Source organism: Pipistrellus hanaki, assembly GCF_964339955.1.
Source record: "Pipistrellus hanaki genome assembly, chromosome: 5".
NCBI lineage: Eukaryota > Metazoa > Chordata > Mammalia > Chiroptera > Vespertilionidae > Pipistrellus > Pipistrellus hanaki.
Genome location: NC_140507.1, coordinates 92,113,797 through 92,136,737, shown reverse-complemented (window position 1 = coordinate 92,136,737; position 22,941 = coordinate 92,113,797). Strand labels below are relative to the sequence as shown.

The 22,941-nt window shown below is 44.0% G+C and overlaps 1 protein-coding gene across 2 annotated transcripts in view; it reads right to left on the bottom strand.

The window, feature by feature from the left end:
* The window catches only part of CNOT6 (CCR4-NOT transcription complex subunit 6), a 72,592-nt gene that overhangs the window by 36,447 nt on the left and 13,204 nt on the right, over positions 1–22,941 (bottom strand). For both annotated transcript variants that reach the window (XM_084885253.1, XM_084885252.1), the window contains exon 2: positions 6,284–6,397. In XM_084885253.1, coding sequence (XP_084741379.1) covers positions 6,284–6,395 — 112 coding nt within the window. In that variant the 5' untranslated portion in view covers positions 6,396–6,397. The remainder of the gene's footprint in view (positions 1–6,283; positions 6,398–22,941) is intronic.

Sequence of the window (22,941 nt, the reverse complement as noted above, 5' to 3'; positions counted from 1 at the left end):
CCTCTCAAGACAACACTCCAGCTGCACCCTGTGACGATGGCAGCGCCCCTGAGGGAGGGCGCCAGCAGGTGGGGAGCAGGGAACTCTGGAAACCAGAGCAAAGGTTCAGAACACGGAGGAAGTCCTTGGTATTCTGCTGAGAAACTTGAATTCCTTGTTCTGCAGTCACCCAACTGTCACACGCCAGGCATCAGCCAACTTATAGAATTCTCCCTTCTCACCGTTCTCCTGGGCCAGACTCTGGCCGTTGACTGGCATTTTCTTGGTCACCGCTTTGGTTTTTCAAAATGTTACAAAGTATATGAATACTAGGGGCCAGTTGCATGAAGATTCCTGCAGAATAGCTTCCCTCCCACCACCTCCTCAACCCATCCCTCTCAGAGTCTGGGACCCCTTGCTCCTTACCGCCCACCTGCTCGCTGCCCCTGCGCTTTCCCTGCCGCCTCTTCTCCCCACTCTATGCTTTTCCTCTGCACCCCGCCCATGCTTTTCCTCCTGTAGTGCCTTGCTTTCCACTTTCTCGCCCTCTTCCTTCTATGCTGTCTTCAGTCTTCACTCCTCCCTCCTTGGCGTATGCATATTAACTGCCATCTTCGTTGGATTAATTTGCATACTCGCTCTGATTGGTGCAGTGAAGGTATGGTCAATTAGCATTTTTCTCTTTTATTAGTGTAAATAACCTACAAAGATGCAGCCTCCTTTGTAGGAACAGGGAAGTAAGGGATGGTTAAGTAAGGCACACGGAGCTGCAGAAAGCACCAGCTGTGGGGAGAACCAAGAGGGAGAGGAGATTGGTACTGGGGCTGAGGCCCTAGAGCCATTGCTGGGGAAGTAGGGATCCCCTCTGAGTGCCACATTCTGGGGGTGAACTAACTGCTCAAGCTGAGGCAGAGGTGGGTGGCTATCTCAGCTATTTTTGGTGCTGTTTACCCTTTCCCACCCTAGCTCTGTTGTAAAACACCAGAGCCCTGGTTCCAAAGGCTCCATCCAGAGCAGAAGCTCTGGAAGGGGGTGAGAGGAAGTAAGATAAGTTTGAAAGCCTGTGTGCTGAGGAATGTGCTGAGGAATGGCCATAGACAGTGGTAAGAGGAGGATCCAAGATGGCTGCTCAGGTAAACACCTAACCGCAGCCGCACACAACAATTTCAATGGAATACAACTAAAATATAAAATGGACAGTGGTGAGAAGTAGCAGGGGAAGGGCTCTCAGACATACCCTTCTGTGGGGTCACAGGTGAAGGAGGCCAGGGGAGTAGTAGAGTAGGGATGGAGCACCATGGCCCCAGCCTCTTAGGCATCCCTGTCTGTCCTCTGCAGTGTACATGGAGGAAAGGGGCTGCCTCAGAGGAGGGGCCAGGCAAGGCCAGCTGACCATCTTGAGTTCTGGCTGAGTTGATGGTCCTCAGCTTGAGATGACTTCTAACTGGTGATGGACCCAGGCCTGACTCCTGCCACTGCTGTCACCGTGGCTGCTGGGATCCAGGCCTGACTGGTCGTGACGGCCACAGGCTATTGTTAGTATAGACTACAGGCCAGGTGCACAAAATTCGTGCATGGGGGAGGGGAGGTCCCTCAGCCCATCCTGCACCCACTCCAATCTGGGACCCCTCGGGTGGAATTGGGTCTAAACGGGCAGTAGGACATCCTTCTCACTATCTGAGACTGCTGGCTCCTAATTGCTCACCTGGTTAGGAGCCTGATTGCCCCTAAATGCTTTTGCCTGCCAGCCTAATCACCCCTTAACCACTCCCCTGCCAGTCTGATTGTCTTCAACTGCCCTCTCCTACAAGCCTGGTTCTCCTCCAATTGCCCTCCCCTGCCAGCCTGGTTACCCCCAACTGCCCTCCTCTGGAGGCCTGATCTTGCCCCCAACTGCTCTCCCCTGCAGGCCTGATTTCACCCCCAAATGCCCTCCTCTGCCAGCCAATTTGGTTCTGATTAGTCAGTTTCTATGCCAGTCAGCATCAAAAGCTCCACCTCCTAGGCCACCATTGGCTCCTACAGTTGTCCAGATTTGGTTCTGATTGGTGAGTTTCTATGCCAGTCAGCGTCAAAAGCTCCACCTCCTAGGCAGCCATTGGCTCCTCACACTTCACCCAAATTTGGTTCTAATTGGTCGGTTTCTATGCCAGTCAGAGTCTCTGGGCCTATCAATGGGGCCTGATCAGAAAGCCGGGGCAGATCAGCAGTCCCGGTGGAGGCCTGGAGAGAAATGGAGGCTCAGCTGCTGGCCAGGCCTGGAGAGGAAGAGAGGGGCAAGTGCTGATCAAAAGCTGCCACAGAGGCTACAAATCAGACCCTGCTTCTCTCTTCAGGCCTTTCACTGGGCCTGATTCATAGCCATCCTCAGCAGTCAGTGCTGGGTCTCTATGGCAACCTACCGCTGACTGCAGGACTGACTTCTGATTGGTCAAGTCTCTGGTCGTGATGGACCCAGGGTTTTTATATAATAGGATAGCACTGGAAGTCCTGCCATAGTGATCAGACAAGAAGAAATAAAAGGCATCCAAACTGGAATGAAGTAAAACGCTCATTATACACAGATGACATAAATATTATACATAGAAAACCCTAAAAACTCCACCAAAAAACTACTAGATTTAAGAAATGAATTTGTTGAGGTAGCTGGATACCCAAAAAAATCAACACCCAAAAATCGATGGCTTTTTTATATACCACTAATGATTTTTAGAAAGAGAAACAGAACAAGCAATCCCATTTACCATTGCAACAAAAATATTAAAATACTTAGGAATAAACTTAACCAAGGAGGCAAAAGACCTGTATTAGGAAAACCACAGGATATTGAAAAAAGAGATGGAAGATATAAACAAGTGGAAGAATATACCATGTTCATGGATTGGTAGAATCAACATCATTAAAATGTCCATACTACCCAAGGCAATCTACAGATTCAATGCAATCCCTATTAAAATGCCAACAGCATAGTTCATAGAGGTAGAACAAATACATCAAAAATTTATATAAAGCCACAAAAGACCCTGAATAGCCGCAGCAATCTTGAAAAAGACAAAGTTGGAGAAATCACAATATCAGATTTCAAGTTATACTACAAAGCCACTGTAATGAAAGCAGTCTGGTACTGGCACAAGAACAGTATATAGATCAATGGAACAGAACAGAGAATCCAGAAATTGATCCAAGCCGTTACACTTAATTAATATTTAAAAACGGAGTCAAGAGTATATAATGGAGTCAATACAGTCTCTTCAATAAATGGTGTTGGGAAAACTGAACAGACACAAATAAATCAAACTTGACCACCAACTTACACCATACACAAGAATAAACTCAAAATGGATTTAAAAAAAAAACAAACTTAAATGTAAGTTGTGAAATCATAAAAACCCTAGAAGAAACCATAGGCACCAAAATCTCAGACATCTCTCATGGCAATATATTTATTGATACAGCTCCTAAGGCAATGGAAAATAAGGAGAAAAAAAAAAAATGGGACTATATAAAAATAAAAGGCTTCTGCACAGCAAAAGAAACCATCAACAAAGTGAAAAGGGAGCCAACTCTATGGGAGAACATATTTGGCAATGATACACCTGATAAAGGGTTAATATTCAAAATATATAAGAAAGTCATACAATTTAACAGAAAAGACAAACAATCCAATTAAAAAATGGGCAAAGGACCTAAGTAGACACTTCTCCAAAGTGGCCAAGAGACATATAAAAAAATGTTCAGTCACTGATCATCAGAGAGATGCAAATTAAAATGACCATGAGAGATCACCTCACATCTGTCAGAATGGTTACCATCAACAAACCAAGAAATCACAAATGCTGGCAAAGATGTGGAGAAAAGGGAACCCTAGTATACTGCTGGTGGGAATACAAACTGGTGCAGCCATTATGGAAAAAAGTATAGAATTTCCTCAAAAAATTAAATATGGAACTGCCATTTGACCCAGTGATCCCACGTCTAGGGACTAAGAAACCTGAAAGACCAATCAAAAAGACTGTATGCACCCCTATGTTCACATATGAGCACAATTTACAATAGCCAACATGTGGAAACAAACAAAGTACCCATCAGTTGATGAGTGGACAAAAAAGCTTTGGTACATTTATACCATGGAATACTATGCAGCAGTAAAAAGAATGAATCTTTTACCCTTTGAGATAGCATGGAGGGAATCTAAATAAAATAAACTGATGAACAGAGTGGATCCAGAGACATGGAAGCATGGATAGAGTGCAGAACCTTAGAATGAAGGCAGGGGAGTGAATAGGTGGAAGGTAATCAATCAAGGACCTTGTATGCTTATATGCCTGGCTCATGGACCCAGACAATGGGGTAGTGAAGGCCTGGGAGAGTGGGTTAGTGGGAGAGAATGGGGGGGAAAGGAGACATATGTAATACTTTCAACAATAATTATTTAAAAAATAATCTTACAAATAAAAGCCTAGGTGGTCCCCACACCGTGATGCCCTCATGCTGTCACAAGATGGGTGTGTGCACAACACAAGTGGGGCCCCGCGGCCACTCTGTGCAGCCTCTGCCGGGGTTCCTGCAGCCCCATGCACACCTTGGAGGTGGGAACCCCGGCTCCAGCCTACCTCTTTGGGGCAATCCATCGCCGGGCTCTTGGACTGAGAGAGGGCACATGCCAAGCTGGGGGACCCAGCCCGCCTGAGTGCATGAATTTCATGCACCGAGCTAATAAATAAAAATAAAAATCAAGAGAGGTAAACCAACCTCTATGGCTGGTTTGAGGAGGGTGTTTGAGCTTACTTACTCATTAGGCTAACCAAAAATTGTGAGCTAACAAGGGGAAAATATTATCACTAGTACATGAAATTCGTACATGAAATGAAGGGGTCCCCTCAGCCCAGCCTGCACCCTCTCCAATCCGGGATATCCCTCGTGCAATTCGGGACCGCTGGCTCCTAACCTCTCGCCTGCCTACGGCCCTGATCACCCCTGCCTCTGTCCCTGCCACCGTGGCTTTGTCCAAAAGGACGTCAGGAAGATGTCTGGTCTAATTAGCATATTACCCTTGTATTAGTATAGATTATTTTCAATATGATTACAGTATAACATTTTTCTACCTAGACCTGGCAGTTATAGCTTGTGTATTAGTTGTTTATACTGGTACACTCCCTTCTTCTCACTCACTAATATGCTGTAAGCTCCGGTATGAGAGGGTCTGTGATTTTTCATTTATGTATCTTTCATATGCCTAGTATAGCACTTGGCAAAATGGCTGCAGCAGTTTGTATTCCCACCGGCAAAATATTGTACACATAACACATGTATGCTTGCTGCATTACATTAAAAAAAAAAAAATCAAGGACAGAAAGGAGTGGAAGCTTCTTTATTATTTCAGAAAAGTATGGGGAGGCATATTAGGCGAACATAAACACAAATTTTTTTAAGCACTGATTGCTTCAAAAGTAATGTCCCTTCATCACCTTTGAAGTATTAAAAAAAAAAAAAAATGCTGATGTCCACTGACAAGGAGGCTGGGGATATCCTCTGTGGATCTGGGAGCCCACATTTTCTTGGAAAATGTCTAGGAAGCACTAACGGTAGAAAGGAACTTTGAGATCTACTTCAAATTTTAAGATTCTGTTCTTGGACAGACTGTCCTTGGAAAAAAGCAAGTGAAGAAAGTGAGGAGAAACAACTCTATCCCAGAACTTACACTAGAACAAGCAGGTCCAATCCCACTGGAAATCTGTAAATTGATAATACAAAAGCTCAATCCTACTCTATCAGAGAATTAAGTACCAGAACCTTTGCACATGAGGCATTTCACATATGTTATTTTCTTTTCATCCTTGATTTTATTCCAATTTTACAAAAGGACACTGGTACTGAGAGCATAAACAATGAATGGGCCCTAGCTGGTTTGGCTCTGTGGATAGAGTGTCAGCCTGCGGACTAAAGGGCCCTAGGCTCGATTCTGGCCAAGGGCACATGCCTGGGGTGCGGGCTTGATCCCGAGTAGTAGGTGTGCAGGAGGCACCCAGTTAATGATTCTCTCTCATCATTGATGTTTCTCTCTCTCTCTTACTTTCCCTTCCTCTTTGAAATCAATAAGCATATTAAAAAAACACACAAAACAACATACACACAATGATTTTGAACTTTGACTCATACCATGTTCTTCCCATTGGACCTTTCTGCTTCCAAGGTAAATTAGCGCTGGTAAAATACAACATTGCTACTTTTATGAACTGGCATAAAAAACTTAATTTCCTAGCCATGCCTGAATTTCCATACCATAAACTTATGTGTGTCTTACCACTTATTTCAAGCTCTGCCCAATGTGATTTCTTTCCATTTGCTGCTTCCTCAGTGGACATAATTGTGTACATCTTCCGAGGGTCAGGGGGCTCGTATTTTTCTTTGGGCATGCCTATTGAATTAAGAAAAGAAATCAATCAGTATTATGAAGAATCAAATAACTGAAAAGAACAGCTTTTAAAAAAATAGACACCCATATTATAATCTCTAAATACCATTTCCCATTAGGAGCTCCTTGGAGAAATGGAGGATTGAATAAGTTAACTGTAAAAAAACATTTCTGAGAACCAGACAGATTTGAAAAACGAAATATAAGTTAATATTAAAGGACTATTGTTCATTTTGCTTGTGTGTGTGTGTGTGTGTGTGTGTGTGTGTGTGTGTGTTTTAATCCTTACCTGTTATAGACAAATTCTGAAGTATTTAAGTGGAATGAAATTTCACTCTTTCCCCAAACTTCCTGCCCAGTTTTACTTCACTTTCTCCATTTGGAAGAACCATAACCAATTCTGCCTGCACAGCTAAACATAGCTAGAGAAAAACTTACCATCATTCAATTTAAGGAGAGAGCCAGTCAGCAATCATTTCCTTTAAATGGACTCATTACAAGGACCAGAAATTACACTGTAAATTCTTCTAGCCCCTTCTCCTACTTGACTCTCCAAATCTCCAACACTCATCCCTCCATCTTCCTGCTCTTTTATTTTCTCAATAAAACAGAAAAACAGAAGAGGCCTTTTTTCTGAACTCTGACCTATGCCCATCTATTCTCTCTTACCACTTTATTCTATCCCATCACCTTGCCTACAAGGACATTTCTTAGCAATTTGCTCCAATGTCAAATTTTCCCTCCATATCAGAACTTTATCTTCTATTCATATACAAGGTACATTTTCCTCTTTTTTTAAAAAAAAGTCTTAACCTTATTTCTCCCTCCAGTTTTCACACTTTTTTCTCTCATCCTTTTTACAAGCAAAAATCCTCAAGAATGTGTATGCTATCAGTCTACTAGTCTTCTTCTCCCAATTAAACCCATCCAAATCAGTACATGCTTTTAACATTCCATCAAAAACTGCCAAGAAGAAAACCAGGGACATCACATGGTTTTATCCAAAGGTCATTCCTCAGACCTTCTACTTGTTCTCTGATCAACACTGATGTAGATAATCACTCCCTCCTAGAAACATTTCTTTCACTTGGTTTCCAGGATATCTTTCTCCTGGTTTTCCTCTTAACTTCTCTAGATTTAGTCTTTTGTTAGTTCTGTCTATAGAGATGAAATTAACTCCACCTTACCAACAGAAACCTGAAGCTCAAAAAGGTTTAAGCAATTTAACCAGTGAAACAAGAATGGGAAGGTAACAGAATCAGGCTTTGAATATGTCCAACTAAAAATTAAAGCTACTGTTTAAGTGAAATAACCCAATCACAAAAATTTCACTTACATGAGGTACTCAAAATAGTCAAAATCAGAGGCAAAAAGTAGAATGAAAGTTGCCAGGGACTGGGGAAAGAATGAGAAATAATTGATTGGGAAAGTCTTCTTGTAAGACTCAGTTTTTTAAGAAGAGTTATGGAGATGGCAATGGTTACACAATATTATGCATGTGATAACACTGAATGCTACACTTAAAAATGTAGTTAAAATGGTAAATTAAAAACATGTTTTTATTGATTTTAGAGAAAGAGGAAGGGGGTGGGAGAGAAACATCAAGGGGTTGCCTCCTGTATGCACCCTGAGAAGGGACAGAACTTGCAACCTGAGCATGTGCCTGACCAGAAACTGAACTGGTGATCTTTCAGTACATGGAATGTCACTCAACTAACTGCACCACACTGGCCAGAGCTAAAATTATAAATCTTATGTTAAGTATATTTTTCCATAATAAAAATACCAAGGAAAAGTTAAAGTTACTTTCTTTATGCTGTGCTACCTCCCCACTGATGGGACGTAGTACTATTTTTCAAACACAGAAATGGGCTTTGTATAGTGAAAACACAGAAAAAAGTAAGTCATCCCTAAAAGCTGTTTGAACAAAGAATATCTGCACAAGAAACAGCACATCTTTTTCTTTGTTTTAAATTGATTTTAAAAACTGTCTTCATATATGTTAATTTCTTCAGAATAGAACTGACTTTATTTATAGCCTCATACAAAATACTTAACACTGACCTATCCTGTTAAGAACTGTTCCCATTCTGGCAAAACAAGTGCCCTTTATTTTAATATATTTTATTGATTTTTTATAGAGAGGAAGAGAGAGGGATAGAGAGTTAGAAACATCAATGAGAGAAAATCATCGATCAGCTGTCTCTTACACACCCCCTACTGGGGATGTGTCCGCAACCAAGGTACATGCCCTTGACCAGCATTGAACCTGGGACCTTTCAGTCGGCAGGCCGATTCTCTATCCACTGAGTTGAACCGGTTTTGGCAAGTGCTCTTTCTGAATGATATGGATATACCAGTAATAATCTAGAAAACATAAAATGTTGTATAAGACTACCAGAATTTGATAACATCCTTTAAGATCACACCAATGCCATCATTTTGATCAGAGTCTTTCAAAAACAATCATTTGATCTTTATAGGCTTATCAAAATAGAATTTAATAAAGAAATTGCTCTGTCGAGCTGAGGTTAGTATTTCGGTCCTATTAATTCTTAACCACACTTCTTAGTGAAAGGTTCAGAAGTCTAATTTACCAATCTCATATAAGCTTAATGTAAATCAATATCCAGAGTTGGATCACACCTCTAAGAATCAATAAAAGTGTACTGAAAAAAGAAACCTGAAAACCAGGCCCTGGACTTGGGGGTCATTTCATCATAGTCACGATGGAAGAAACCTGTAAACCTATTGTCGCTTGAGTAGGGTATAAAGTCAATAGTGTTGTAATGACAGTATGATGCCAGATGGGTACTAGAAATACTGGAGAACTCTTTGTAAAGTATATGACAAAATCCAACACCCTTTCTTGATAAAAACTTTCAGCAATGTGGGAATAGAGGGATCATACCTCAACATAATAAAAGCCTCATATGACAAACCAGCAGCCAACATCATACTCAAAAGGAAAAAACTAAACTCATTTCCCCTAAGAACAGAAACAAGAAGGGATGCCCACTTTCACCACCCTTGTTTGATATAGTACTAGAAGTGCTAGCCATAGTGATCAGACACAAAGAAGAAATAAAAGGCATCTAAATTGACAAAGAAGAAATAAAACTGTCCTTATTAGCAGATGACATGATACTATACATAGAAAACCCCAAAGACTCCATCAAAGAATTACCAGACTTACTAATTGAATTTGGTAATTTAGCAATATACAAAACTAACACCCAGAAACCCATACACTCAATAATGCACTCACAGAAAGAAAAACAACAAAAAATCCCATTTACCATTGCACCAAAAAATTAAGATACCTAGGAATAGACTTAAGGTCATAAAAAACCTTTACTCAGAAAACTACAGGGCATTGAGAAAAGAAATAGAAGACAACATAAACAAATAGAAGAACATACCATGTTCATGGATTGGTAGAATCAACATAGTAATTAAAATGCCCATACTACCCAAAGCAATCTACAGATTCAATGCAATCCCCATTAAAATAACAATGGCATATTTCAAAGATCTAGAACAAACTCTCCAAAAATTCATCTGGAATAAAAAAAGACTCTAAATAGCCACAACAATCCTGAGAAAGAACAAAGTTGGAGGGATCACACCACCAGATATCAAGATATATTATAAAGCCACTGTTCTCAAAATTGCCTGGCCCGAGCAAAAGAACAGACATACAGACCAATGGAACCAAACAGAGAACCCAGAAATCAACCCAAGCCATTATACTCAATATATGACAAAGGAGGCAAGAGCACACAATGGAGTCAAAACAATCTCTTTAATAATAAATGGTGCTGAAAATTTGGTCAAATAAATAAATCACTAACTTACACCACACACACACACACACACACACACACACACACACACACACTCAAAATGGCTAAAGGACTTGAATGTAAGACAGGAAACCATAAAAATCCTACAAGACTCCGTAGGCAGCAAAATAGCATATATATGTTGTAGCAATATCTTTAAAGAAACAGCTCCTAGGACAATGGAGACTAAGGGAAAATAAACGAATGGGACTATATAAAAATAAAAAGCTTCTGCACAGCAAAAGAAACCATCACAAAACAAGAAAGCCCAATGTATGGGAGAACATTATTTGCCAATGATATTTCTGATAAGGGTTTACTCTCCAAAATTTACAGAGAACTCATATAACTTAAAAAAAGGAAGATAAATGATCCAAGATAAACGACCCCCAAAAATGGACTAAGAATCTAAATATGCACTTTTCAAAAGAGGACATACAGAAGGCCCAGAGACATACGAAAACATGCTCAAAGTCACCAATAATCCAAGAGATGTAAATCAAAACGACAATGAGATACCATTTCACACCTGTCAGAATGGCTATCATCAACAAATCAACAGACAACAAGTGCTGACGAGGATGTGGAGAAAAGGAACCTCCTTCATTCCTGGTGGGAATGCAGACTGGTGCAGCCACTGTGGAAGACAGTATGGAGTTTCCTCAAAAAGTTAAAAATGAAACTCCCATTTGACTCAGTAATCCTAATTCTAGGACTATATCCCACGAAACCAGAAACATCAATCCGAAAGGATATATGCACTCATGTTTACTGCAGCACAATTTACAATAACTAAGACTTGGGAGAAGCCTAAGTGCCCATCAGCAGATGAGTAATTAAAAAACTGGGGTACATCTACACAATAGAATACTATGCTGCTATAAAAAATAAGGAACTTTTATTATTTGCAAAAGCCTGGATGGAACTGGAGAGCATTATGATACACAAAATAAGCTAGTCACAGAAAGAGAAATATCACATGATTTCACTCATATATGGGATATAATGATCAATATAATTTGATGAACAAGAATAGATCCAGAGACAAATGGTGTGTGTGGGGGGGGGAGAGGGGGAGGAGTTAGAGAGCAACCAAAGGACTTGTATGCATGCATATAGCATCACCAATGGACACAGACACACTGGGGCAATGGGGTCTTGCCCGGAGTGGGAATGGCAGAGAGGGGGCGGGAGGGGAGGCCATCAATCGGGGGAAAAGGATACATATGTAAAACTTTAGACAAATAAATAAATAAATAAATAAATAAATAAATGAATAATAGCTAGGCCAGAGTCAGCAGGTAGTATATAGCACCTGACTAGTCACTCTTTTACTCCTCCAATCCTCAATCCTGGCAGCATAAAAATCCATCCCCTTCTAGATATGAAGAGTTTGTCATTACCTTAGAATAATTATTTATCTTGAAGCAACACAGGACATTATTCAGCAGTATAGAAAGTTATCCTTTCATTATTAAACATTTTATGACATGGCTTAAAAATACAGTACTATGACCACTTTGAGGAAGTTAGTGCTGCAAATCAGAACTGCAAACAATCACAGAACAACAACAACAAAAAATAATCACAGTCTGCATTCCCACCAGGAGTGAAGGAGGGTTCCTTTTATTTTTTAAAATCCTGGAGCATTTAAACAAAAGGTGGCCTACCTGCATACCATAAATTTAGAAAAACTACCATCTACAACAGGGAAAAACATCAGGAATCCATTGTCTTTTCCCCATAATTTCAGAAATGCTGTGTTTATGTGTATGTACATGGGTATAGTGTAGTGAGGGAGCTGGGACAGGGTTATAAGGAATTTATTAGAATCTAAAGTAAAGAGAAAAGAAATAAGACTAGAACAATTAAGGAGACAGATTGCAATGGAGACATCCATAAAGCCCAGTGTAAAAAGTCGCCCCTCCAGCCCTACCTGTAGTCCCAAATAGATGAATAGCTCCCTAGTAACAGCCCTTAAGTCTATTTTAACCATTGTCTCACTAGGAGTAAGTGGAAAGGAACAGTGCTAGAGACAGGATCATATGGAAAGGGAATAGCAACTTCTTGGTCTATTTTTCTGTCAGAAACCAAACTTAAGCTCAATCAAAATTGGGGACAAATATCTGAATGTTCCCCATGGGAAAAGTATAGGTAATTACAAAAACCAAAGCTAAAATCACCAGTAGTAACTGCCCATAGCCAACTAGTATACCACAGGCTGCCTCTTCCCAACTCCATCTGTATTTAACCTTTAAAACAAGCCCCTAAGGGGAAACCAAAAGAAGTGCCTAAGAACCCATCCACACCATCCTAATGAAAGAGTAATATGCAAATTGACCATCATTCCAACACACAAGATGGCTGTCCCCATGTGGACACAAGATGGCCTCCACAAGATGGCTGACAGGGGAGGGCAGTTGTGGATGATCAGGCCAGCAGGGGGAGGAAAGTTGGGAGGGACTAGGCCTGCAAGAGAGGGCAGTTGGATAACCAGCATGCAGGGGAGAACAGCTGGGGGCGGGGGGGGGGGGGGACACACACCAGGCCGGCAGGGGAGGGCAGTTAGGGGCAATCGGGCCAGAGGGGTTCCAGATTGAAGAGGGTGCAAGCTGCACTGAGGGACACCCCCCCCCCACACACACACACACAAATTTTGTGCACCCAGCCTCTAGTAACTAAATAAAAAGCAAATCAACACACAGTAATCAATAACAAACACAAGTTTAACACATAGCATCATAAAGACTATACAAAAATCACTACCAAAAAAACTAAATACCACAGACATAGAAAACGTTTTCACAAAAAAAGCTTCTCATGCTTAAATAACAACAACAACAACAACAACAAAAATAGCCCTGAGCAGGTAGCTCAGTTGGTTGGAGCATTGTCCTCCTGTACACCAAAAAGGTTGCAGATCGGTTGACCATAGTAGGGTGCATATGGGAGGCAACATTTTTCTTCTTCACATCAATGTTTCCCTGTCCCCATCTCCTCTCTCTAAAATCAATAAAAACATATCTTCAGGTGAGGATTATAAAAAGCAATCAAAACAAAACTCATAAACAAAAATGACAAAGCAGTATGGGACAAAACATATTGAGATTAAAAAGATAGAGTGTAAGCCTAATGGGAAAAATATAAGTATTTGAATATTAGAATCTCTAAAACAGGATTGAGGCAAAGAAAGGCAAGCCACAGAAGAACATATAAACGTATTTCCTACTAACACAAACGGCAAAAAAGACAAAAGAAAAAGCATAAAAATAATTGACATAACATCTAATATAGTAATTACCTACCCTGTAAACTTAGCAAATCAACCCTTCGGTATTTACCCAAAAGAAATAAAAATATATGTCCACAAGAAGACATTATATAAAATGTCACCCTTGACAGCTTTATTCATAACTGCCAAAAAAAGGGGGGGGAATAACCCAATGTTCATCAACAGCGAAAGGACGATCAAATTGTGATATAGCCACAAACAGTGGAACCATAGTCCTTGAACTTTATTTGTTCCAGAAGGCTGTTTGAGAAGTGATTTGTTTGAAAACCAAATCTCCCTCCACCCATTAGAAATGTCAATTGAATTAATCCGTTCTAGACCCTCAAATGATTCAATTTTAAGCTTTCTTATACATAGTACATGTCTAACATACCGTTTAGTCTATAAACACTTTAAAAACAAAAATGATATGAAATGTAAATGAAAACTTAAAAGGTATATGATGTACAGTAAAAAATGAAAACTTACATACACTACATATTAGAACTTACCTTTAATGTTGAGAGCTATTGATGACTGAATTTGGAGAGGAGGGGTGTTTATTATTTGGAAGGGGAATTCCTTCCATAAAATGTCAGGGAGCTCTTTTTTGTAGGTTTGTCTCTTTGCTCGCTACAATTTGCTTCAGGCTCAGTGGGCCTCTGTCTCACTAAAAACCTATACAATGATGTTTGTTTTCACCTGCTTTTTAACACTTGCCTACAATGAAACAGTACATTGTCACTGAAGAAGTTTATCACAGAAGTTACTTGTCAGGGTGATATTTCTCAATAAAACTTTGCATTTCTCCCCATTTCCCAAGCATTTCCTGGATTAATGAAGTAGGAATATCCTCCCTTCCCTCTTCCTCCTCTGAAGAGTGCTCCTTAGCTGCCATGTTTTGTCTGCTCCCTCTGAAGGTCTTGGGAGTACCTGGGTGGTCAGCTCAGTGTTGTGGTCCTCTACCAACTCCTCCACATCATCACATCCACTTCCAAGCCCGTAGACTTGTCCAGACACACAATATCCTTCACAACAGACGCAGGCTCATCCTCAAACTGTCAAGTCTCTTTCAGCAACAATCTCGGACAATTTCTTCCATGCTGATTGCATGGTTCTGGAACTCACTAGCCCCCATCCTTTGTCTATGAGCTTTAAGCAAGTGAGGATATTAAAATGTTCCTTCAGAACACTTTGAGGGTTAAACTCATTTTAGAGGTCACCTCAAAACACCTCTAAAACAGCACCTTTGTATAGTTTCCTACAATTAGAAATGACCTGCTGATCCATGGGCTGGATGGGAGAGTTGTGTTTAGGTGGCAAGAATCTAAAAGTGGCTCGAAGCCTGGAGGGTGGGCAGGAGCACTGTCCCTTATAAGAAGTGCACTGAGTGGTAATTGTTGTTCCCAGAACAATTGGGGCAAACACTTCATGAATTCACTCAATAAAAAAAATTGCCTGGTTATCTAAGTTTTGCTATTAGCCCTCCACATCACACTGAACTTGTTTTTCATGACATTAATTTTCTTGAAAATTCGTAGCTTTTCAGAATGGTAGACAAGTAGAGGCTTCGATTTGAAGTTCACACTTACATTCCCACATAATAGTAATGTCAGCCCGCCTTTCACTGGCTTGTGTCCTGGTAATGACATCTCCTCTTGTGTGATGTAGGTCCTCTTTGGAATTTCCTTCCAGAAGAGGCCTCTCAGCACAACTGAACAAATCCTTTGGCCTCTACATATTGAAATTTGTCACAAAATTATCAGCAGCTCTTTTGTTAGAACTGGCAGCCTCCCTATACCTCACTACACTATAAATACCACTTCTTTTCTTAAATTATCAAATTGCCCCTACTAGCTTTCAACAAATCACTTTTAGCATTCATTCCAGGGTTTTTTTTTTCAGGAGGTCAGCATGCAGCATTCATCATTGCCTCTGAAATGCTGTCACTGGCTAACTACTTTTCGCTTATCCAAATCAAGAATTTTTCTACCTCTTTTTGCCATGTGATCACTGTTTCATGAGCAACACCCTTTGTTTTAAAACTGTGCTCATCATCAATTTCACTTGGTAGCGAGATCAGACACAAGAACCCCTCTATCATACTTTGCAATTATTTCTTTTTTAAGCTCTATCATTGTCCTCACAACTTTCATTTTCACTTTGCTGCTATCACTAACTTTCTTAGGACCCATGGGTGACTTACTGTACATATCCTATATAATAAAGAGCTAATATGCAAATGGTCATCACACCCTCACATCATCACACCCTCATGCTACAACTGCTCAGACACTTGACACTGGGGAGAGAGGAATGGGGACCAGCCAGGCTGCGGCCTGGGAGAAGAACAAGCCACACACCTAGCAGTTCCGGGCACCATCAGCTGTGCCTGCAGCCCAGGAGAGGGACAATCCACATGCCCAAAGGTCCCCAGGGTCCTAGGTGCCTGCGGCTGTGCTTGAGGCCCATGAGAGATATAAGCCACCTGCCCCACAGTCCCAGGTGCCTGAGGCTGAGGTCCTAGGTGCCTGGGGCCAACTGGAGGAGGGAATCTTGGGTGCCAGGTGTGGGTGATGCAGAGGCAGTTAGGGGTGATCAGGCCAACAGGGGAGCAGTTAGGAGTGATCAGGCAGGCAGGCAGAGGGGTTAGGGGTGATCAGGCAGGCAGATAGATGAGCGGTTAGAAGCCAGTGGTCCCAGATTGTGAGAGGCAGTCGGACATCCCCCAAGGGGTCCCAGATTGGAGAGAGTGCAGGCCGGGCTGAGAACACCCCCTCCCCGTGCACGAATTTCGTGCACCAGGCCTCTAGTCTATATATATAAAAAGCCAGCATAAGAATGCTGTAACTACCAGAACCACCAGTCATTATGATGCCCAACTGCCGCCAGCTAATAGGCCCGATCGTGGGTGGGGCCGGCCAGCCAGCCAACCTCCCGTAGCTCCTCCCCACACTGGCCCCACTCCCATTCTTCCCTTTACCCCAATAAGGGGCAGGGCTGGCCCTCCAACCTCCTGTAGCCCTTTCCCTCACCTGCCCTACCACAGATCGGCCCCCACCCTGACTAGGGGCAGGGCCAGTTGGCAAACCGCCTCTCCTCCTGGATGGCCCCGCCCATGATGGGTCCTCACCACCTCTATAGGCTCACAGCCCCTCCCCCCAACCAGACTCCCCCACTCCAAGCAGGGGCCGGGCTGGCCAGCCAACAGCCCTTGCCGCCCCCTCCCCGGATGGCCCTGTCCCAATCGGTCCCCTCCACCAATCGGGTGGGGCTGGCCAGCAAACCACCCACAGCCCCCCCCCCCTCCCCCCCGCCCCTGTGGCCAGTCTGGCCCTGATTGAGGTGGGCCAGCTCACCAACCTCCTGTCATCTCCACCTCCCGACAGGCCCGGCCCCAATCCGCTCCGGACCCCACATATGCACAAATTCACACACTGGGCCTCTAGTTTAATAATAATCAGTAACAAAAGCAAAAAGTCACACAAAAATATTCACAGCAATTTCCTGAGATGTTAACTCGAGGTTTAACAGCAAACTGACCCATACCCGCACATTCTCTCCTTTGTTTGTTGCCCGAGAGACTTGAGACTGGTCATACATGTATTAGCACAAAAGGGTTGCCAGGTCAAGAACCAAAATTTTGACAACTGAGACATTTCTTTCCATGAACAACTTAGTTGAAAACCAAATTGTTTGACATGGGAGATATTCTAGAACTGAGGTTTGACGTAATTGAATACTGCTGAGCAATAATAATGAACTACTGATATACACACACACATATATAAGAGTCTTAAATATACTGAATGAAAAAGGTCCAAAATTGATTACATTTACATGAATTTATAGTGATAACAGTGGTTGCCTTTATGGGAGGTGATGAAAATATTAGGTATCTTACCTGAACTGTGGTTTTTATTTGTCCATAAAGGCATCAAAACTCAAGATGTACATTTGAGGTCTTACACATTTCATGTAAATTTTTTATTTCAACTTAAAATATTCTATACTCAAACACTTGGTCAAGTGTGAAGACAAAAGGGCATTTTCAGACAAGCAATTACTAAGAAAACAACCCATGTACTTTTTCTAAATAAACATTGTTTATGACAAAAAATGCAAAAATTCTAAATCATCATATTGAGAATATTTGGTAAAATCAAGAAGAGCCATACTATGGAAAATCATGCAGCTATGAATAATGTTAAGTAAACAATTGGTATATGAAGCTAGAGGCCTGGTGCACGAAATCCGTGCACTCGGGATTTGGGGGGGGGGATCCCTCGGTCCGCCCTGTGCCCTCTCAGTCTGGGAGCCCTTGAGGGATGTCTGATTGATGGCTTAGAACCGCTCTCTGGCAGTCAGACATCCTGAGCTGCCAAAGAGGCGGGAGCTGCTGCATTCTCCAGCCGTGAGCCCAGCTCAGGGCTTCTGGCTGAGCAGCACTCCCCCTGTGGGAGCACAGTGACCACCAGGGGCAGCTCCTGCATTCAGCATCTGGCCCCTGGTGGCCAGTGTGCATTAGAGTGACCGATCATTCCACTGTTCTGTCAATTTGCACATTAGCCTATTATTACATAGGACTAGAGGCCCAGTGCATGAAATTCATGCACTGGTGTGTGTGTGATGGCTTAGGCCTGCACCCCACTGGCCACAGTCTGGCCTCCCTCTGCGGGAGGTGACCGGGCAGATCAGGGGAAGGTGCCACCACCATCACCTTGCTGCTGCCGCCACTGCCAGCTGCTGCAGCCGCCAAGGTGTTTTCATCAACAGATTCCAGTCCCTTCACTGTGAAAAAATGACAACTTTCTTTAGGCATTTTCAAGATGTGTCTTTCATAGGATCTGACCCCCCTCTCCCCCCACAGTGAGGATATGTTAACATTGGTTTTTAGAGAGTGGGGAAGAGAGAGGGAAACATCAATGTGAAAGGGACACTTTGATTGGTTGCCTCCTACGTGAGTCCTGACCTGGGCCCCGGCCATGGAGGAGCCTGCAACCTAGGTACATGTCCTTGATCAGAATTGAATCTGGACCCTGTGATCCGCAGGCCGAGGCTCTATCCACAGAGCCAAAGCGGCTAGGGCAGGATATGACATTACTTAGGCCTGCCAGCAGCAGACCTTCGTTTTCTCCTCCAGGAGTGAGGGGGGAAAACCCTAGATCACTTTCTTGCATTCTTATTACCCAAGTTACCAAGAACACTTCAAGTGGTGACCTAGAGGGACCTTAGCCAATGGGCGATCAGAAAAGGTGTTTCCTCTGCAGCTCACATGCAGAGGGCCCCTGGTGTTGTGTCGATTGGGATGAGGGCGTGCTCTGAGCAACTGCAGTGTGGCTCGGAGCATGCCCCCACTCCTGGTGTTGTATCTCCGCTTCGGCCTGTCCCCAGCCCCAGTCTCCCCATGGCCACAGGGGCTGGCACGCAGTCCCCTCCCGCCGATCTGTGCGCAAAGCTCTTCCTGAGCCAATCGTGACACCTTAAGGGATCCCAGCTAATTTGCATATTACCCTTTTTAATATATATACTAGAGGCCCAGTGCACGAAATTTGTGCATGAGGATGGGGGGCGGGGGTTGTCCCTCAGCCCAGCCTGTACCCTCTCCAATCTGATCAAGGGAAGGCACCAGCCTCATTACTACCCTGCTGCAGCCACTGCAGCCGCCAAGGTGTTTTCATTAACATGAAATCTAGTCCCTTCACTGTGAAAAAATGACAACTTCCTTTAGGCATTTTCAAGATATATCTTTCATAGGATATGACCTTTTTTTTTTTTTAGTCCTCACCTGAGGCTATGTTTCCATTGATTTTTAGAGAATGTGGAAGAGAGAGGGAGGGAGGGAGGGAGGGAGGGAGGGAGAGAGAGAGAGAGAGAGAGAGAGAGAGAGAGAGAGAGAGAGAGAGATAAACATCAATATGAGAGGGACACTTTGATTGGTTGCTCCTCCATGAGCCCTGACCTGGGAGAAGCTTGTAACCTAGTTACATGTCCTTGATCAGAATCGAACCCAGACCCTGTGATCTGCAGACCAAGGCTCTGTCCTTAGAGCCAAAGCAGCTAGGGCAGGATATGACATTTCTTAGCCCCTCCAGTAGTGGACCTTTGTTTTTTCCTCCAAGAGTATGGTGGAAAAACCCTAAATCACCTTCTTGGATTCTTATAACCCAAGCTACCAAGAACACTGCAAGTGGTGACCTACAGGGAGCTTAGCCAATGAGCTGTCAGAATAGGTATTTATTCTCAAACTGGTTTGGCTCAGTGGATAGACCGTGGGCCTGCAGACTGAAGGGACCCAGGTCTGATTCCTGTTAAGGACATGTACCTTGGTTGGAGGCACATCCTGAGTGGGAAGTGTGCAGGAGGCAGCTAATCAATGTTTCTCTCCCATTGATATTTCCAACTGTCTATCCCTCCCCCCTTTTCTCTGTTAAAAAAAAAAAAAATCAGTGAAATGTATATATTTTTAAAAAGGTGTTTCCTCTGCAGCTCATGCAGCCCCTGCATTGTGTCCACTGGGCTAGGGGCGTGTTCCTGCCAGCCGGTGGTGACCACTGGGGTCTCTGCACACCCCAGACGCTGGCAGCATTTCCCCATCGAGGGTGCTGGGCTAGGGGTAAGGTGGGAACATTCCCGTCTCTGAACGCCCCCAAGGCAAGCACCCCCCCCATGGGCACCAGGCTGGGGGGCATGCAGCGACCCCTGGGCCACACGCAGAGGCCAGCAGCCAGCGCACCCCCCCCCCATCATGAGTGCCACGTTGGGGGTGTGGACGCGAACTACCGCTTGGTGTCGGAGCATTTGCAAGCGGTTGGGGCGTTCTGAGACCCCTCTGCTCAGGGTCTAAGAGCGGGCCTACAGGCGAAGAGCGGCCTGGATCTGGAGGATGTTCCAGGGACCCAGGCCGCTCAGTGCCTGCATATGAAAATTAACCGCCATCTTTGTTGGGTTAATTTGCATGCTTGCTCTGATTGGCTGGTAGGCATAGCAGAGTGATGGTTAAATTGCAAATTTCTCTTTTATTAGATAGGATACACACACACACACACACACACACACATATATTATTTGATAATGTAGGAATAAACAAATAAGTACTACATTAAGGAACCACAATTTTCAGGGTAAGAAAACATCTATACATATAAAGAGGCAATATGCTAATTGACCACAACGGTGTCCAATAATGGCCAATTTGCATATTAACAGACCAGCAGATGCGTGCGCAGCTGGGGACTTGTGTGAGGCTTGCTTCCTTGCCCCCAGGCCGGAGTGCTCTTTTTCTCCCTGCATGCGCCCCGACAAACCACTCCATGACACCACGCCCCATCCAAGAGCACTCTGCCAGGGGACGCCACCCCCCCCCCCCCCCCCCGCAAGGTGGGGGGAGCTGTGGGACGACACCTGCACAGCAGAAGGCCGGCTCTCGGGGTGTGGTCAGTAGACGCCAACCAGGGGTTGTGCACGTCGGCAGTGACCCCCGGGAGAGGTTGAGCACACAAACCGAAAGGATGTGGACCAAACACCATGAAGGAAGGGCCCGTGCACGACAATAGAGAGTGCAAAGACAACCCTCACACCTCAGGGAAGCATCCACGGCTTTCTCCAGCCACCCATTCATTCATCTGCCGGGTCCGAACGGGGGTTCGCATCCTTGGTGGAAAGCCCCCACACCCAGGACAAGCCGGGCCCAACTGTGCCTGCACAAGCATGCCCGTTGCCTGCGAATTCCGGAGGGGAGTGGATGGAGAGCCACTCAGGGCATGGGAGTGAGCATGGCAGGGGGTAGGAAAGGCTCTGCATCCCCCCGCTTCAGCACTCAACGGGAGAAAAGCCTCGCGTGCGTGTGACTACACACACTCGTGCACGTAATGTAGCGGTCCTCACGATGGACGCCGGCCCAGCCAACTCGGACGGGGGAGGTGCGGGCCACAGTATGCAATGCAGCTGCATCGTCGCTCGGCCCCTCAAAGCCAGTGCAAGAGGGGCCCGAGTGCCCAAACAGAGGCGGCTTCAGGTCCCAAAGAGGAAAGCAGTCAGTACTAAGGATAAAAAGCCTGGGATTTTTAATTAGCTTGTAAAAAGAGTAAACGAGGGAGCAAGGAGGGAAGATGGGGAAGAAGGGCAAGAGGGAGGGAAGAACTTTATATAGGAGTCAGTAGAGAAAAGAGTTAAGGAAAGAGGATGTATGAGTGAACTGTAGGAGCTATAATGAAAATCAAGTATAGTTGTGTACTGGGGTCAAATTTTAAAAATAGGAGTCAGAAAAGAAAAAAGATAAATGATAGTGAATAATTAGGCAGGTAGATAGACATATTAAAACAGTGGAAGTAAATAAGAGTACATGGGAAAGCTAGGATGAGACAGAAAGAGGGAGGGAAGAAAAGTTTTAAAGGGGAGCGGGTAGAGCTTAAAAGGAGAATGGGAAGAAGGAAGAAATGGGGCAGGGAGCAAAGCAGGTCCAAGGGAGAAAGTGAAGAAAAATATTAAGGTGGGAAGGAAGGAAAAGGTGAGGGAGGGCAGGGGTAAAGATAAAGGAAAGAAGGAATGTGGGGAGGGAGGGAGGGAGGATAGGAAGGAGAAAGATGGGAAGAAGATTGATGGAACAGAAGTAGGAAATAAGGAGGAAAGAAAAGTTTATAAATGATGAATTAGTAGGAAAAAGTGTTAATAGAGAGAAAAATTGTGTGAAAGAGAGAAGCCAATAAGGAAGTCAAATACAATTGTGTGCGAAGGGGATAAGATTTTAAAAAAGTGAATAGGGGTGACCAAGCCAGCAGGGAAGGTCAGTTAGGGGTAACCAGGCCAGCAGGGGAGAGCAGATCAGGCCGGCAGGCAGGGTGGTTAGGGCAGGCAGGCAGGTGAGCAGTTAGAAGCCAGAGGGATGTCCAACTGCCAGAGGGATGTCCTAAACTGGCAGTTGGATATCCCCCAAGGGCTCCCACATTGGAGAGGGTACAGGCTGGGCTGAGGGACAACCCCCACCAAGCATGAATTTCATGCACTGGGCCTCTAGTCCTATATACAATAATAAAAGGGTAATATGCAAATTGGCCCTAACAGTAGAACGACTAGGAATGATCAGTTGCTATGACACACACTGACCACCAGGGGCAGGCGCTCAATACAGAAGCTGCCCCTGGTGGTCACTGTGCTCCTACAGAGGGAGCTCCACTCAGCCACAAGCCCACAAGCTGGGCAGATAGCTGCGAGCATCTCCCACCTCCTCGGCATCACAAGGATGTTGATTGCCAGCTTAGGCCAGCTCCTGGACTGCAAGAGGGCATAGGCAGGGCTGAGGGACCCCTCCTGAGTGCACAGGGCTTCTAGTAAATTGATAAAATTAGATAAAAACAATACTAAAACTGACTTGAGACTACCAGCTTAAACTTATGGTTTTTGTTTCTAAGTAGCCACTGAAGTGTTCTAGA